Source organism: Miniopterus natalensis, chromosome 3 (genome assembly GCF_054644295.1).
Source record: "Miniopterus natalensis isolate mMinNat1 chromosome 3, mMinNat1.hap1, whole genome shotgun sequence".
Classification (NCBI taxonomy): domain Eukaryota; kingdom Metazoa; phylum Chordata; class Mammalia; order Chiroptera; family Miniopteridae; genus Miniopterus; species Miniopterus natalensis.
Genome location: NC_142083.1, coordinates 76,117,917 through 76,135,603, shown reverse-complemented (window position 1 = coordinate 76,135,603; position 17,687 = coordinate 76,117,917). Strand labels below are relative to the sequence as shown.

Here is a 17,687-nt window from a genome sequence, read left to right as displayed (position 1 = left end):
ACTGCTAAGATCTTCCCTTTAGTGCCAGAGGGAGCTGGGTCCCAGCTTCTAGATAGGAATGGGGAGCTCCAGGCTTGGGGCTGGGGCTCAGGGTTGGGGATGCAGGGATGGGGGAAGGAGAGGGAGTATAACTTAGATCTCTCTTTCCCAAAGACAGACAGTTTCTGGTATCCTGCCGGGAGTGAAAACTAAAGGAAAAGGGGTGGCCATCCAGCATCGGGACCGAGAACTGAGAAATTATGGGGAGAGAGGGGGTCAGAGCCTGAGGCTATGTGAGAGGATGGGGAAGAGTGACGAGCAGAGGCTCAAAGGCTGGAACTCCGGAGGAGGTTTTTGGAGGCGGGTGCTGGAGGGTCCAAGCAATGAAATCAAGGGGAGGGGGAGTCCAAGCTCCAGCCCGGGGATGTGAGAGAGTCTGGGGATAAAGATCCAGCGTCCAGAATGAGGCTGAGGGTCTGAGTGGAGGGAGGGCTGGGCAAGGGAGGGAGCAGGGGCTCTGGGGCCCGCTCCCGGCAGGGGATACGCGTCAAGAACGCGGGGGGACGTGGTCCTGGGGCTTCGACCCAACCAAGGACCCTGTCGGGGTTGGGGGCAAGGCGCCGCACCCCCAGGACCCGCTCTAGGCCGGGCCTCGCGCGGCGGGGCGGCCGCTGGGCGGGGCCGGGCTGGGGGCTGGGCCGGGGTCCCGGGGGCCGGGGCGGGGCCGGGCCCGCGCTGCGCAGCCGCGGGGCGGCCGCCGCGCATGCGGGACTCACCAGGCTGCAGCCGGCGCCGCGGCCACTCCCGGGAGCATGAAGGACCGAACCCAGGAGCTCCGCACGGTGAGTCCGGCCCCCGCGCGCCGCCGCCCGCCGCCCGCCGCCCGTCCCGCGCGCCGGCCACTCCTCGCCCGGCTCCGGTGGTCACCCGGGCGGCAGCCTCCGCGTCCCCGACCCGGGCGGGAGAGAGCGTGGCGGGACCGGGAACCCCGACCCCTCGAAGGGTCCCACCCCTCCGACTTCCTCGGGGTCACGGTCTGGCATGAGCTCGGCCCCGTTGACCCGCGGGCTGCCGGATAGAGTCCGGGGTCCTAGGTAAACTTTTGGGTGCCTCCTTGTTTGCGGCGGGTGGTCGGAGAGGTATTAATCGGAGATCGGTGGCAGGACGGAAAAGCCTGACCTCTTGCCCGGCCCGCGGAGCAAGTCCGGTCTCCGTCCTACACGGCGCCTGATCACCGACGCCCTGTTCCCGCTCTGGTGTGGACACGGGGGGCCGCGGAGGGAAGGGCCCCGAGCGGTCCCCTGCCTGGAGCCCCGCGGCGAGGTGCGCTGCGGAAACCGGGCGGTCGGGCGGGGCCGGGCTCCGTGGCGGGCTCTGGCTCGCCCCCCCCCCATCACCTCTCATCACCTCTCATCACCTGTAGCTCCCGTCACTTGCGGCTCCCCACCGGGTCGCGATTGGGATCTGCTGCCCGCCTGGGTGCGGGAGGGGTCAGACCCGCCCCCGGTCCGCCTTCACGGCTTCCGGGCGGCCCGCCACAGCATTTCCAGACCTTTCCGGGGTTCTCTGGCCCCATTCAGACCTGGACCTGTTTTCCACCTGTGTCTCAGAGGCCCCCGGGGTGTGGCTCCTGGGGTGGGGTTTGAGGGAGTGGGAGGATTCGCAAAGGTTCTGAGTAAGAGCCCACCCCCTCCCAGCCCTGACAGAGCCCCTGCCCCTAACGGAGACCCCTGCCGCCTGCTCCTCGTCAGCCCCGCTCACTCCCCTGGCTTCTCCCTTTTAGCAAGACGTTTGCACCTCTGTCCTTAGGAATGGCAAGCCCGCAGGCCTGTGGGGGAGCAGTGAAGAAAAGAAAGCCTGCCTGCCCTTAGCTCTAGACCTGGTTGAGTTGTGTCTGGTCCCCTGGCTGACCGTCCTGCTGCTAGGCCCTGCCCACTGTTTTCTGGGGGAGCTGTAGCTCAGTGGCTCCCCAGAACTCTACCCTGCTGCCCACCCTGGAGCCAGAGACCTAGGTTCCCTCATAGGGAAAGTCTCAAGCATCCTTGGGGCTTTTGACCCCATGGCTTGTCCTCACTGCCCAGAGACTCCCTGTATTTGTGTCTGTGTCCCCCACATTATACTAGTCTTATCCTCCAGGCAGCTTGGGGCTGGGACCGGTACATTCCTGCCTCCATTTCCCCATTGCTGTGGCTGCCAGCCCCCACCCTACCCATCAGATCTGTGTTATTCCTGGATGAGTGCCTAGCTCCCAGAGTAGTAAACCCCAGGAGGTTCCAAAGGAAGAAGATGGTCCCTCATGTCCTATGTGGCGTCTAAACACTTCCCTGCCAGCCCTTGTGGTTGCCCTCAAGTTTCCTGTGCTGCGTTGTCAGAAAGTTATCTTTGCATTGAATGGTCTTGTGGTGCATCTGCTGATATTTGAGCACCTGGTAGCTCAGGCAATAGTATATGTGGGAACCAATGGTCAGAGGGAACAGAGCCCTCTACATCTGACTGCACCTCTGGCTCTTCAGCCTTTATCCCCTCTGCTGAAGGGGAAACTGTGGCACAAGAGAGCAAGTGGCTTACCTCGTAGATCAAGAGGGATAGTAGAAAGGGGCTTTGCCTAGTCCTGAAGACAGGCAGACTTAGGCCTGCCTGGGACTGGGTGACCCCCAGGAAAGCTTGAGTTGTAGGGAGCTCGAACTCAGGTCTGTTGCTCTGGTATGTGTCTCTGTGACCCCTCCTAACCCTCCTAACCCTCCTGCCCCACCTCTCCCCAACATTAGCCCAGGTGGACCCTTAGATGGCAAGGCCTGGTTTCTATGTGAATCAATTGAGGCTTCCTCTCCAGACCCCAGCTCTCAGGTGTTCTGAGCCCTCTCAGGTGTTCAGGAGGCTGCCATACTCATTGCTGGGAGGCACGCTCCTTAGGGGTTTGTAGCGGCCTCGATGGGGTGCTGGCAGGAACCCACAGTGCTGGGGTGGAACAGGTAGTCTGGGGACTGCCGTTCCAAGTTTCCCTCTGGGCCTCAAAATCCCATCTATGAAGTGGAGATAGGAATACCTAGAACCCAGATTTTCAGGGCAAGAGGGGTAGTCACAGATCTCCTGACTCTGACTCCATATTTGAGGGAGACCTTAAATTCCAGGGGTTAGACTTTTCAGACCAGAATCCCCAGGAACCAAGAGGCCAGTACTGACTGGGCTGGACACAGGTGGTGCTTGGGACAGCAACTTGCACCACCCCCAAACCTCCTTCCTCCCTGCTCCTCCCCCTTCCGCACCCATTGCTACCTCATTTGGAAGGAAGCCCGGCAAAGGGAGCTTATTTATAAAAGTCACACTTGATGAAGGAGCTGGCACATTTCCTCAGCTCTCTGCAGGCCAGGTTCAGCCCTCCAGCCTTCTCCAGTCCCCTCTTCTCATACGGGCCAGTGTGGGGGCTCAACACTATAGGCAGCCCTCAGAAATCAGAAAGGCAACTGGAGGCTTAAGAGGGGGCAAAGACTAGCCCAGAGTAACATAACCTGGGACTTTTGAGGCAAGGTGCCTCAGGCAGCCCTGCCTGGTGTGCAGCTGCCTCATTCCCCCAGGTGGAAGGCCTTCCTATTTCCTTTCTTAGAATTTCTTGGAGCTGATTGATCCCTCCCTGGGCCCAGAACACTGTTATCTACATGCTGAGTTGTGTGGGACACAAGGGACCTGTTGTAGGAGCCAGAGGACAGAGGGAGGAGGGAGAGTTTCATTGGCCAGACCTGGAAAGAAGCCTTCCTGGAAGAAGAGGACTTGGGGTGACTCAGGAGGAGGAGTTTGATTTGAATGGGAAGAGATAGGTGGTCCAAAAGGAGGGACCAGAGTGAGGAAATGGAGAGAGGTGGGAATGCCCAACCAAGAGAGAATGATGGGTGGTCATGACACCTGGTCTAGAGTGGGCCCAGCCCACTGGAACAGCTGGGGAAGGCCTGGATGGAAAACCCAGTGTCTTCCTTTGCCCACCAGTTTCCCTTTTCTCTCTCACTACTGGGAAGAGACTAGAGGTCCTAGAGCAACAACAGGAAGGTTTGTGCAGGCCCAGGGTGGTGTCTTCCACCTTCTCTCCAATTACCTCCTTGGGGGTTCCCAAAAGAAACAATGTATTTGAGCACATTTTCATCTGGGATGCAGCTGGAATATTTACGGACTATCTAGTCCAACCTTCTATCTTACAAATTGGAAAACTGGGGTCCAGAAAGGGACAGGGGTTTATCCATGGTCACACAGCATCTGGGGGCAGAGCCCAGCCCCTTTCCATTGCCTGAAGGTGCCACCCTAATAGACCCTGATAAGAGCAGAGATCTGATGGAGGAGGGAACACACAGGATGGGGAGAGGGCGAAGCAATCAGATTGGAGAGTCCTCTTTCCTGGACACCCAGCTTGGCCTCACACACCCTACTGGGCTCTGGACCTCTCTCCTCTAGTGATACTGACTTTTGATTAGTCATAAAAAAGAAGGGGAAAAAAATAGCCCTTGAGGCAGACAACAGCAACTCCTACTCGGTAGGAATGAATCAACCCTGCTGGCTGGCCTGCCGCCATCCCTGGGGACTGGCCTGCAGGCGCCTCTTGGAGGAATCAAACTCTAGTTTCCTGGAATCCTGGAGCCTCTGCCAGGCGAGACCACCAGGGCTGCCTGGCCTCCACTAGGGGAAGCTTAGGGCTTCCTGTTAGTGATTCTAGTGTGATCTTCTCTTCCTGAAGGTTGCTGTGGTGAGGGCAATCCCCCCTCCCACCCTGCCTGGTTTTTATTCCTTGTTGCTCATGCTGAAGGTGCTGAGACTGGAGCTGAGATGCCAGCTGGTCAGAAAAGAGGGAGACCAGACCAGCAGTTCTCAATCCTGAGGGGCCTCACCAGCTTTACCGCCATAAATTCTGATTTGATCTCTCTGGAGTAGGATGCTGAAAGCTGTTTTTGTCAAATCCCCCCCCGAAGGGATGCTGGTGCTGGATCAGGATTGAGAACCACTGTAGGATGAACAGAAAACACCAGGATAAATAGAATGTTAGTTGGATGTGAGAGAAGGAGGAAGAGTGTAGTTGTCTCCTAGTTTCTGACTTGAGGACATCTTGGGAACAGGGTTCTAAGCAGGGGGTTTCAGAAGAGGGGGTTCAGGAAAAAGGGGAAGAGACTAGTTTTGGCCAGGTGGCACGCAGGATGCTTACATGATGTCTAGGTGGGTTGATCCAGAGGACGTTTGAACCTTCAAGCTTTTAATTGCGCCATGGCTCTGGCTGCCGCTTCCATACAGAAGCCTCCCAAGTCCCCAGTTCCAACCCAGCCCTCTTTCCAGAGCTGTGACTGCTACTCAGAGAGGACTGGTGGATTTCCAAGTTTGGAGCTCTAATCATTCAACAGATATCTAGATATCCACTTTTTATGTGTATGATATTCACTGTGGCCAGCCCAGGACACTAGGAAGATGGCATGCCAGCCTAGTTCCTAGTTCCTTCTTCCTTTTGGTAAGGAGCATGTGTCTGGATTGGGGGCAGGGAGGTAGTGGTGCTGGCATCCTACATCCTTGTCATTTATTCAATGCCAGTGAGAACTGATTAGGGGTGTGAGTTAATCTGGAGGACATCTCTACAAAGGTGCTACAGGGCTGTGGCCTAGATGTGGATGAGGTTGCAGGGGGCAACACATTCACGAGCGATCAGATTCTAGAGCTAGAACAAGGATCAGAACAAATGAAGAAATTAAACAAAAAAGTTCCTTCACTGCGCCCAAAATCCAGCCAAGAAGACAGTGATAGAGAAGGGCTTACTTTCCTTGGCAAGAAGTACTATAGGATCACTTATGTGATCTTTGGCTGCATTAACAGAGGTAAAATATGTAGCAAGAGGGAGGGGATGGGCCAGCTCTTTGGCATTGCTCAGACCACAATCAGCAGCAGGTTCCGTTTGCATCCTGTACTACAGGGGAAGACAGAGGCCAGGCTGAACAAGTCAGGGACAGGAGCTACAATTTAGGGTCCCTGGGAAGGATCTGAAGGGGAGGGAATGGTGAACTTGAAAATAAAAACCTAAGTAGGATATGGATGCTGCCTTCAGATTTCTGTCAGGGCCATCCAAGGGAGAGGGCACCAACAGGTTCTTTATGGCCTCGGTCCAAACCACAGGAAAAGGAGGGACTTTCTAATAATTGGGGCTGCCCAGGATGGGCAGAGCTGCCTGGGGAAGCTAATGAGCTCACCATCATAGGAAGTGTGCAAGCTGAGGCTGGAAGCTGGAGCCAAAAGACTTTTCAGATCCCTTAGAGCCTAAGAGTCTGTGGCTGTAACTCCAGTAGGGATGCGGATAGGGAGTGGGGAACCAGAGGAGCTAGATACTCACCCAAGGGAGCTCGGGAAGGCTTCTGGAAGGAGGTTGCATCTAAGGATGAGGAGAATGTTAGCATCATGGAATCAGCATCCCAGGCAGAGGGAACTGCTTATGAAAGCAGGGAGGACAGTGGGTGAATTATAAGAGGTAGGGAGTCCGGCATAGCTGGAGTGTGATTTCAGGCTGGGGCAGTGAGGTGAAGAGGAGGGTGGGGGTGAAGAGGAGGGTAGGACTTAGTAAGGAAGAGTCCCCTTGGAGCATCCCCTCAAGGTTTTGCTTGGAGCCCCTGCTGGTTTGACCAAAGCTGCAAGGTCAGGTTCTAAACCCTCCAGTTAGTTGTCTTTGGGGCCAATCTGAATGCCCCAACCTGGGTGCCCCAGTCAGACCCTGGCCCAAAATGTTCCATTCCACAGCTCTACTCTCATAGATGGAGAGCCTGGAGGAGGGCTCTCCTGCCAACCTCCTACTGGAGAAACTACCCAAGTCCACCCTTCAGTCCTCTGGGAATGCTGTGGAGGTAGCAGGTCAGCGTTAGCTGGACATCTAAAGATGAGTCCCAGAGAGGGGCACCAGCCCAGATCCCGAGTGTCTCTGGCAATGACTCTCATCTCTGGTGACTCAGGTGCTCTTGTCTTTGGCCCTAGCTGGTCACTATTTCTGGGAAAGGAGCTGGGAAACTCTTCTTCTACCCCTCTGAGTCCACCCATCCTTCTCTTGGCACCAGAAGAACAGAGAGGGCAGGGTACTGAATGGCAGGAGTTCCTAGGGTTACTTGCCAACCTGGCAAGCTGCCCAGGAAGGGGAACTGGGCTTTTCCAGGCTGTACTCTGCCTAAGTTTCCCTAAGGAGTGCTCCTCTGGCTCAACTCCTGGGTGGAGGGTGGTCTAAAAGTGTGGAAATGGCTCCAAGATTCCCAGTTTATGGGGGGGGCTTGGTGAGGGAAGGGGGACCACCTGCTAGCAGCTGCAGGCACTTTTGGAAGCCAGGATTTATTTTAGCTGCTGGGGGAGGAGGTGTGATTTCTTGATGAGAGGGGCCCCTCTAAGCTGTCTCCATAAAGCTCCTAGCCAAGCCCCACTTTGGTGGGGTAATGGGACCCCGAGAGCCCTAGGGGCACAGCCCTTTACAACATGCTGTGCTTCCCCATCCTTCCTCAGCCCTCCTTCCCTGCAGCCAGGTATCTCTGTCCCCATTTTGTAGAGGAGAAATAGACCCACAGGGTAAGTCTCTCAGCTTCCCTATCCCCCCTGACCTCTATCCTGGGCCCTGATGTAAGGGAATGTGGAGGTGAGGGCCAGTGCCTAGCCAGCCAGTGCCTCCTCCCCTTGGGGCATTGAGAAATGAAGAGGCATGACTGAGCCAGAGAACCCCAGTCTTAGTGAGGGGTGACAGTCCTGCCATGGGTATCCTGGCTTGGCTGTGGAGAGGGACCTTGGCCTTGCCAGCAGAATGGGCTGACCATGGCCAAGTCAAGGTGTAGGGTGGACAGTAATGAGCATGGCCAGCATGCTGGGAAGTCAGGTGTAACTCCCCCACCCCGTGATGAGGGTGGCTTTTGTCCAGTTGCTCCTGGGGCAGCAGAGTGGGGCCTACACTTGTGGCTGAGGCCTAAGGCAGGCCCCACCAAGTGGTAACATGACTGGCCTCTTGTACCTTCTGGGGCCAGCTCTTGACCTGTAAAGAAAGAGGGTCAAGGCCCCATGTCAAGACTGACCAGGAGAGAAAGGATCCTGAGAAGACTGAGTGGGTAAAGCTGGCACCTGGCAGAGCCCCGTACAAGGAAGTCTCTCTCTCAGGAGTGTCTAGGGCGCTGTGGGGATCGCCTTGTGTCTGAGCCATCCAGCCTTTTGGGAGGTGTTGGCATGCTCAGGCCGGAACAGTCCAGGCCTCCACTTCCAGAGCCCTCCCTGGAAAGAGAGCTTGGGAACTCCTAGCCAGGAGAGTAGACAACTCTGGCTTCTAGGTGGCTTGTCTCAGGCAACGTCTGGGAGTTAGGGCCAATGGCCTATGGACCAAGCCCTGAGGTTTTCTTGCTCAGCCAATGGAAGGGCCCCCGAGCAGCACCCTAGAGTGAGGGAGGTTCTGGGAAGACCCCAGTCCTGTGGGGAAGGAGCAGGTAGCTGGGCAGGAGGAGTCCCTGGCCTGGAGACTTGGCCCTGTCACCAACTTACTGGCAAGGCCCCTCTCCTTATGCTGGGTCACCAGGGATCTTTCAGGTATCACCGTGCCTGGGAGCTGAGGACACAGCCAGGCTTTGTCCCTGCCAAGAGGACAGGGGAATGGTTGGGGCCCTGGTCCTGCAACTGCAAGCCTGATATCTAGGGATGCCAGGCAGTTTGGGGTGCCAGGTCCAGTAGTCCAACCACAGGTACGCTCATGTGTTTATACCCCCATGCAGGCCAAGGACAGCGATGACGACGACGATGTCACTGTCACTGTGGACCGAGACCGCTTCATGGATGAGTTCTTCGAACAGGTGGGAGCCAGCACACCCAACCTCTCCCCATACATTGGCAGGCCTCGGGTGACCACATCTCAACTTTGAGCCAGGCCTTGCACTTACACACCTGTTCCTGGCTCAGCAGCTCTCAGGCACCAATTAATGAAGCTATTTTGAGAGTGCATAGATGAGCTCAGAGGGGAGCAAAGCCTCCTCACCCCAGTCTAGTAGGACCTTGGAGCAGCCAACCCCACCACCACTGGAAATCTGGCCCAACCTGGCCCTGAGCCTGATTTCTGGCCCCACTCTGGACAAGCCATGGACCCAAGAAGCCCCATCCCTGGATTTTCTCCTGATCACCTGGCCTTGTTCCACAGGTAGAGGAGATCCGAGGCTTCATTGACAAGATCTCTGAGAATGTGGAGGAGGTGAAGCGGAAGCACAGCGCCATCCTGGCCTCCCCTAACCCTGATGAGAGTGAGTATCTAGGTGTGAGGGGTGGGTTTTAGGCCCCATAGGCCTCTAGGAAGGCGCTGCTGCCTGGCCAGGTTGGGGAGGGCTTTGTGGGAGCCTCAGGAAACACAGTTATCCCAGGCCCAGCATAGGGGGTTCAGTGCTCAGTATCACACGCTGGAATCAGGTCTCCTACAAAGACTTGTGTGGTGGGAGGGGCAGCCCTCCTCAGACTTGGGTAGGGTCAGGCAGCCAGCCTGTCCTCCCTAGGTAAACTGACTTTTTTACAAAGGCCCTGGGCTGGCTACAGCCCTGGGACTCTGGGAGGAAGGCAAGGAGGGAGGGAGCTTACTCTGATGAATAGGAGGCCTCTCAGCCCGGCCCCTCCCTTTCCCTTGCCTCCCTGGGGAGCAGATGGCAGCTCTGAAGTGGCAATGCTGTAGGAGGGCAAGCTGGCCAAGCAGGCAGAGCTTCCGGAAAGAGCTGGCAGCCTTGACATCTGGCCACTGGTACCCTGGAGGCAAGCATTCTCAGGGCTCCAGGAAGTCACCTCTCTCCCTCTGCACAGGGAGCCTGTTTGTGTCTGCATTCCACTCTGTCCCCAGACAGGTCTCCCTGACCTGGCTGTCACAGTGTCTGTTGAGGTGTTGATTACTACACTATTATGTGCCAGGCTGACAACATGCAGGCTAGAGATCCCCTCCCCTGGAGGGAGCTCACCCTCAGCCCCAGGGGGCAGTGACGGGCCAGGGCTCACAGCCTGCCACCCAGGCACTCAGGGCTTGTTTTCAGTTTCATCTCCAGCACTGCCTCCCTATCCATGGCCCCTCGCCCTCAGGCATCCTCAAGCACTGAGAAAAAAATCTCTTCACAGTCCCAAAGTGAGCTTGAACCCAAGGCCAATGCCCACTAACCAAGCCTCGTGCCAGGCCCTTGGAAGGCAAATGAATCATCTGGGAGCCTGGGTGACTGTCCCACAAAGGGGTACAAAGGAAAGGGGAACCACCCAAAGCTGGGCATACATCCAGAGCAGTCATCATGCTTTGCTCCTTTCCCCAGAGGCTTGTCTGGGACGGCAGCATGTGACATGATTTGTCTATGTGCTCATGTGTATCTGGTTGTCAGTGGTGGGTCATTGCTGGTGAGAAGGGGGCTGATTGTGGGACAGGAACTATAAATAGCTGGAGATTTGGCCTCTCACTTGCTGGAAGGTGGGGTGGCTTGGGGTGATGAGCTGCCTAGCTCTTCCCCGGGCTCCCTTGTGCTGCCTTCGGCACTTCTCCCCATATCACACAGCAGCAACCAGTTCAGAATTGCTACCTGCGAGCTGAGCAGTTAGGAGGTCGCTGAGGTGAGCTGAGTAAAGCAAAGGGTCCTAGGGCAAAGGCAAGGAGAGTTGAAGAGGAGTCATAAGGAAAGATAGAAGTGGGGCGGGGGATGACTTTCCTGGGCTGAGGCTTGCTCTGCTTCCTCTAAGGGCTGCCATCCAGACTGGGCTATTTTGGGTCTGAGCTAAAAAGGCTGAGACGTTAGAGCATCTGGTAACCAAGTTTTCCTTTGTTCATACCAAAGAGGCTTCCTCCTCCAAGTCCCCTTCGTCGTGTCCCCCTGCAGGACTCCACCTCACTCATATTCCACTTGGGAGTGGCCTCACCTGATCCTTTGCTATAAACGCCCCTCCCCAATCCCCTATAGAAGAAGCCCCAGTCCTGGAAGCAAACAGAGAGTAGATGAGAAAGGTTGCAGCCAGGAGCTCAGTTGTGGTTTCTCTGGGAGGTGGGGTCTGGGGGGACTGCCCTGAGGCTGGCGTGCTGCCAGGACCCATTTCTCCACCAAGCACCCCAGAGGAAAGCAGCTATCTTGCCCCCCTTTGCCAACTAATCTCTCACAGGGAGTGGGGTAAGATGGGCACCCTCATGGCCTCTGCCAGTTTTAGGGAGATAGTTCCAGTTGGAACAAGGGCCAGAAACACCAGCTACCGACTTCCCTCAACTTCACCCTCTCATAGGCCCAGGTGCCTGCTACCTCTAGGTCCAACTATGCTACCCACCTCTTTGAAGTCTTCCCCACCTAGGCCAGGTGCCTCCTGCCCCTGTCCATCCACTGGGCACTCAGCACCTGTCCTCCACTGAGCTCAGCACCTGGGGAGGGGGGCTTTGTGAATAGAACAAGGTCTGCCCCTCCCAAGATGCTTGATGTAGGGGGGGCTGGTTTCTGCCTCCCTGGTCCCTGGTCGCCCACTGGCTGGATGGATGCTCACCCCCCTGAGCGACCAGGTAATGCTAGGTGAGCCCACACCCCCCCCACCTTCAGCTCAGGCAAGTATCAAGTAAATGCTCCCCAGTGCCAACTCCAGCATCACCAGCTGCTCTACAATTATTTCTGCCTTAAATTTAGACCCATCTGTTATCTGCAGGGGGTAGGGGAGCCAGCAAAAGAAGGGAGGCTCCTTGGAAGGCAGCATAACAGGCGGTGAGGCTGCAGCTGGTGTGTCCCTGGCCTAGGATTGGAGGGGCAGGCAGAGCCTTAGCCAAGGAAGAGGGAAGACCCAGGATCCAGGGTCTATCCAGGGCCCCACCTTGGTGGGCCCCCTTTACAGGAGGCTGAGCCTAAACATTGGCATGGGGGAACCCAGGGTGTCTACCCCCGCCATTCTTCCTCCCCAGAGACAAAGGAGGAGCTGGAGGAACTCATGTCCGACATAAAGAAGACAGCAAACAAAGTGCGCTCAAAGTTGAAGAGTGAGTCTGGGCTCCAGCCTTGTCTAAGGTGGGGGGCATTCCAAGCCTGCTTCCTCCACGCAGCCCACAGGGTTTCATCAACTTTGAGGGGGTACATTGGGTCTTGCTTTCCTTTATGAGGCTGCCATCTTGTGCCATTCATTCAACAGCTACCTTGCAGGCCTGTTTGTGCCAGGCTGTGGTCTGGGCTTTGGGACATATGCCTGAGGTTTTGTCTAGGGAGTGCTCCAATCTGGGCACTGTCCCCCACTTCACCTAAAGAGGGTTAGAGGACTGGCCAGCACTGCCTGGTTCTACACAGAGCCTCCATGTGTTTGTGTGAGCATAGATGTGCATGCCCAGAATGCACAGGCAACCGCCTGGCCCTCCCCACTCTGGACATGGCCCCATGTTGGGTGTACAACCTTCCTGAGCAAAGAGACAGCATGGGTCTGAGCCACCAGGTTAATATATAGTAGGAGCTCACACGTACAGAGCTTGGTATGTGCCTGAGGCCTCACAAGTGGGTGTGCATATGTGCACACGTGTACACATGCATCATGCCTAGAAGGGCCCTTGTTGGCTCCTCCTCCATCAGTGCTTGGCTCTCCCTTTTCCTTTGTTTCCCATGTGACCCCATTTACAGGCCATACAAATCTCCCCAGGGGAGTTCCTAAGACAGATCCTGGGTGTGTGGGTTGGGGGTCATTGGTGAATGGCGGAAGATTATGGCTCAGCAGCCATCTGTTCCCCCAGGCATTGAGCAGAGCATCGAGCAGGAGGAAGGCCTGAACCGCTCATCCGCTGACCTGAGGATCAGGAAGACGCAGGTGGGGGCTAGGCCTCTGGGTGGGCAGTTGGCCTCTGAGGCTCTCGGGCCATGTGGGGCTGGGCCTGATACCTGTACCCCCATCTCGGACCCCCAGCACTCCACACTGTCTCGGAAGTTTGTGGAGGTCATGTCTGAGTACAATGCCACACAATGTGACTACAGGGAGCGCTGCAAGGGCCGGATCCAGAGGCAGCTGGAGATCAGTAAGCTGAGGGGTTGGGGCTTGGGCTCAGGAATGGAGCCAGAGGGTGGGGGCAAGGCTGAAGTACAGGACGAGGCTGCTGCTAAACTCCCTGGGGAGGGCTACACTCAATGTGACCCCTGCTTGCAGCTGGCCGGACCACGACCAGTGAGGAGCTGGAGGATATGCTAGAGAGTGGGAACCCAGCCATCTTTGCCTCTGGGGTAAGTGTGGACCCCACCCTTCCCATAGGGACCCCTCCTACCAGGACCCCTCCCACCATGACCCTGGAGTGCTTGATATGGGCAGTATTTGGACACAGCCACCTTGTGAGGCAGTTTTTAGAGAAGGACAAATCTCAGGGAGAGGAGGGGACTAGGTTGAGGTCACATAAATGTTAGTGGCAAAGGTATCCTGGTTCCTCTCAACTGAATCCACTTCCTTGCTACCCCTGCCCATTTCACCACCAGCTTGGGCCTCCTTCCATCCTCAGGAGACACAGTGCCCTAGGCCATCTCTAAGTTCAGTTGAAGCTCAGTGCTCTGCTGAGCTGGGGGCTTCCTGAAGAAGGTGGCATACAAGTAGGGAGTTTGGGAGTGCGGGTTCTAGGAGGAGAAAATGGGGGACAGCTACATTCAGTGCAGGAAGAAGAACAGGAAAGGGGACGGGAGAAAGGCGGTTTAAGTCCTGGGTCTGTGGGGCAGTCATCTTGGGCTCTGTACAACACTGGTGATAAAAGCTATCACTTAGCAGTTACCTTGCACAAGCACAGGTAGGGAGTGTTAACAGCCCCATGTTACAGGTAGGAAATCAGGTCTGAGAAGTTAGGTAACAGCTAGTAAGAGCTGAGCAGAAAGTGGGGGCAGTACTGCAGCTAAGGAAGAAGCCTCAGGCCCTCCTTCCAGAACATTCTTCGCAGGCTACTGCCCATCCCAGCTGCCTTTGCAGTTGGTTTCCTGCTGTCCTGGTCCCCACTCCCACCCTTCAGCAAGTGCCTGGGTTCCAGCCCACTGCTCCCATCCCTAGATCATCATGGACTCCAGCATCTCCAAGCAGGCCCTGAGTGAGATTGAGACGCGGCACAGTGAGATCATTAAGCTAGAGAACAGCATCCGTGAGCTACACGACATGTTCATGGACATGGCCATGCTTGTGGAGAGCCAGGTGAGTGCCTGGGGCCCCACTGCCCTGCCCCTCAGCCCACAGTAGCACCCAGGGCTGCACTAACCCCCACCCTTTCTGCCCAACACGCTGCCCTGCCTGGGAGGGACCAAGTCTTCAGGTAACTACCTACCTGCTATTAAAATTGCCTCCAGGACTTCACTCACCTAAAGGGCCCTCTGCATGGCTCAGCCACCGGGCCCTAGTTGCTGCATGGCTCTGTTTGGCCCTCCAGGACCCCAGGCCCTGCATGGCCCTCCCCACCTTAACCTTTCTTATCCACTAGCTGTTTGTCATGTAGGCACTGTGAATGGGCATTTTTCTAGGAGCTGGAGATATAGCAGTGACCAGGAGAGCTGAGGGCCTGCTTCCTGGAGCTAATGTCTGTTGAAGGGTAGCACAAGTAAATGACAACTAGAGTATTTTCCAGTTGTGTCAAGTGCTCAAGAGATGTTAGAAGGCAGCATGGTGATAGAGCAGTGATTCCCAAACTTGAAAGTGCCCAAGAATCACTTGGAGGGCTTGTTTTCTTATAAGTTGTCCTGTTCCAATCCCCATTCCCAGAGATTAGTAGGTCTGGGTAGGAGCCCATGAATTTGCATTTCTAACGTGCTCAAGCATGATGCTGATGCTCCTAGTCCAAGGGTTACACTTGGAATACCATTTTGATATACATAGCACTGTGGAGGCCAGTTTGGATGGGGTGGCTAGAGAAGGCCTCTCTGAGGAAGTGGTGTTTGAGCTCTGGAGATATCCTGATATCCCAGAGAAGAATGAAGAGCTGGCCCAGGCAGAGGGACAGCAACACCATGGTCCTGACATATTTCAGGAATAGAAAGGTTCATGCAGCTGGGGGGGGGGCGGGGGGCACGCAGGGCAGGGGGCGGTGGTATGTGTTAGAGATGAGGTAGACGGGGCCTTGGCAGGTGAAATCTCTTCTAGATTAGAGGGTCTTAAGTGTGGGAGTAGTGTGACCTGAATAAGGAAGCAAGGAGGTCATGAGGATGCTGCTGCTGCCATCCCAGTGAAAGATTATGGTGACATGGATGCCCATGGGAGCGGTGGTCCATTGTCAGCACACTGCTGCTGGGAATTTTGGGCAGCGTCATGGTCTGAGTGGCCTGTGCAGGCTGCATGGGACCAGACTGCAGCTCCCAAGAGGGCTGGGGGTGGGGTGGGGGGAGGCTGTTCTTGAAGGCTGAAGATCAAATAGAGCTGGACAAAACCATCATGCGCAGGGAGGATGGAATGGGGGTGCTCACTGTGGCCACAGTCCAGCCCACCTACTCCTACCCTTGCCTTCCTCTGCCTGGCACTGTCCTCTGTTCTGCACCAGGTACTAGGTTTAGGGCCCCAGCTGAGCGTTCTTTGCATGGTCCCCACGCCCTTGGCTGAGACTGCATGGCCAGTTCCCTCCCCAGGATAGCTGTTCTACAGGGGAGGTGGGAGCTGCCAGGGGTGCCTGGCCTGCAGGGCACAGGTGAGAAGCTGTACTCACATTGCTTTTCTCTCCAGGGTACTTTCCTGAAGTCCTGCCTCAAGCCCCCTCCTGACCCTGAGGGTGGCTCTCTGGAGCTTGGGTACCCCTGGCCCTGCAGGGGGAAATGATTGACAGGATCGAGTACAATGTGGAGCAGTCAGTGGACTACGTGGAGCGGGCAGTGTCAGACACCAAAAAGGCTGTCAAGTACCAGAGCAAGGCACGCCGGGTCAGTAGCCCCGTCTCCACAACCACGTTTCCTACGCACCCATCAGTGGTCACAGATCCCTCCTCTACCTCTATCCCACCTCTCAGCTCTTATTACAGCCTCACTCACCTCTCCCAGGTCTTCAGTGCCTCATTATAATCACTCTCAGACCCAATCCAGGTCATCACCTTTCCCCCATTCAGCCCCCCACTCTCTCTAGCCCTTAACCCTTATCACAGCCCCCCTCTCCAATAGCCCCAATCCCCTCAAAGCTCTGCTCAGACCCAACTGCTCCCATAATCTGACTGAGGCCTTTCCTTCCTGCTTCTCTGGTGCAGAAGAAGATCATGATCATCATCTGCTGTGTGGTTCTGGGTATTGTCATTGCCTCCATCTTTGGAGGTATCTTTGGATAGAAACTACCCCACCTGCCTCTCCACTCTGGATGGTCCACCCTAAGGAGGCTCCCTGGCTGCTGAATCCCTTCGGCTCAGAGACCCCTCCTTCCCATTTCCATACTGCTCCTTTCTTTGCCACGGGGCCCTCCATACCCACCCTGCCCTGAGCCGTCATGTGCATGATCTTTGTAACAATGTGCGTGTCTGTACAAAAAGAGGCAGAGGGGAGCCAGGCTGGGAAACAGCCAGCGGGGTGGGGATAGGTCAGCAAGGGACAGACTCAGGCCCTGGCCCAGGCTGTCTCACCCTTCCCAGGTAGCCATGCTCCTACTTCCTCTGCCTTCAGTAATCCCACTCTTAACCTGGGGTCTGCCGTCTCTGGGCATCAAGACTCTCTGGACCCCAACCTTGCCTCCTACTAACCCATCCATCTATCCTGTCCTCTCCAGCTGTCCCCCTAAGCCCAGCCCCCTGAGGGGTGGGGACCAGCTGGCCACATGGTGCTGCTTTTCAGGTTAGGGGAGGGGTGGCCCTGAGAGACAGCCCAGCTCTAAGCCTCTAATAGCCAGTCACTGCCAGGGAGGCTCAGGGTGCTGTGGTCAGGTGGCTTCTGGCCGTGTCAAGACCAGGCTCCCTCTCCTACCTAGGGGCAGAGTCCAATAGGTCTTCGGTTGCCTCAACCTCCCCACATTCCTAGAGCCCCAGGAGCAACCCCCCTGGGCTATGTCTGACCCCAGATAACATTCTGGAAGAGGCTGGCTGATGCCTGGTCTCCAGCCACCCTTGGAGGCTAGGGAGGCAGGCAGACCGGTCAGGCCAAGCTCACAGCCTGGGCCAGCCATTCTTCCCAGCAGGCCTTAGTCGGGTCCTCAAGCCATTGTGTGTTGCATGTTTGGGACAGTGGTCCCTGCTCTCTTGTGCTCTGGGAAGTCAGATGTTACTTAGGCCTGCAGTCACGTCCTGCCCTTGCTGTCCCCCACTGATGTGCCACGAGTGTCAGGTATCTTGGATGCAGTATTCAGCAGCCAGTCAGGGAGGGGTACCTCCCTCCCCACCATCTCTGGGCTTCTCAAGTCAGAAACGTGCCCTCACTTCAAGACCCCTCTCTTCCTTGTTGACAGGCAAGGAGTGTGCATGCAAGTGCATGCATTAGGGGATGGGGCCATGTCTGAGCCCCACCTTCCCTCAGCTTTGCTCCTGTCCAGTGACTGTGACCACTGTCCGTGTTGCCTTCTTTAATGACTTCCCTCCCCTCCTTTACCCCTTCACCAAAGGTCTTGGTACAACCAGCTGCCCGTTTTGTGAAATTTTTATGTAGAATAAACATTTGTATCTGTACCATGCCTCTACTCTAGATTTCTTACTATTACAGTGTCATGGCCTTAGGACTTGGGGGGAATATGTGTGACAATACAGAGAAGGGGCTGAGAGTCAAAAGATCCCAGCCTCCTCTCTCAGCCTTTAACTCCAGCCTGTCTCAGCTCTTGCTCAATGCCTG

General features: G+C 56.2%; 1 protein-coding gene across 3 annotated transcripts; it reads left to right on the top strand.

Moving 5' to 3' along the window:
- The first annotated feature begins 766 nt into the window (after positions 1-766).
- Positions 767-17,527, top strand: STX1A (syntaxin 1A). 3 transcript variants are annotated; one of them, XM_087815600.1, is made up of 10 exons: positions 767-821; positions 8,715-8,792; positions 9,134-9,233; positions 11,876-11,950; positions 12,686-12,759; positions 12,856-12,964; positions 13,093-13,166; positions 13,969-14,106; positions 15,702-15,812; positions 16,130-17,527. In XM_087815600.1, the coding sequence occupies exons 1-10, from the start codon at positions 792-794 to the stop codon at positions 16,205-16,207; spliced, it is 867 nt and encodes a 288-aa protein (XP_087671726.1). In that variant the 5' UTR covers positions 767-791; the 3' UTR covers positions 16,208-17,527. The 3 variants fall into 3 exon arrangements, with proteins under 3 accessions (XP_087671726.1, XP_087671724.1, XP_087671723.1); XM_087815598.1 differs by having other exon boundaries at positions 15,702-17,527; XM_087815597.1 differs by lacking the exon at positions 16,130-17,527 and having other exon boundaries at positions 15,619-15,798.
- Positions 17,528-17,687: the final 160 nt, after the last annotated feature.

Excerpts from the sequence above, each read along its gene's own strand:
- STX1A (XM_087815598.1), top strand. The coding sequence starts at position 792 with ATGAAGGACCGAACCCAGGAGCTCCGCACG. Across the intron at positions 12,760-12,855 it reads TGAGGATCAGGAAGACGCAG|CACTCCACACTGTCTCGGAA; the intron begins GTGGGGGCTAGG and ends TCGGACCCCCAG. Across the intron at positions 13,167-13,968 it reads CAGCCATCTTTGCCTCTGGG|ATCATCATGGACTCCAGCAT; the intron begins GTAAGTGTGGAC and ends TCCCATCCCTAG.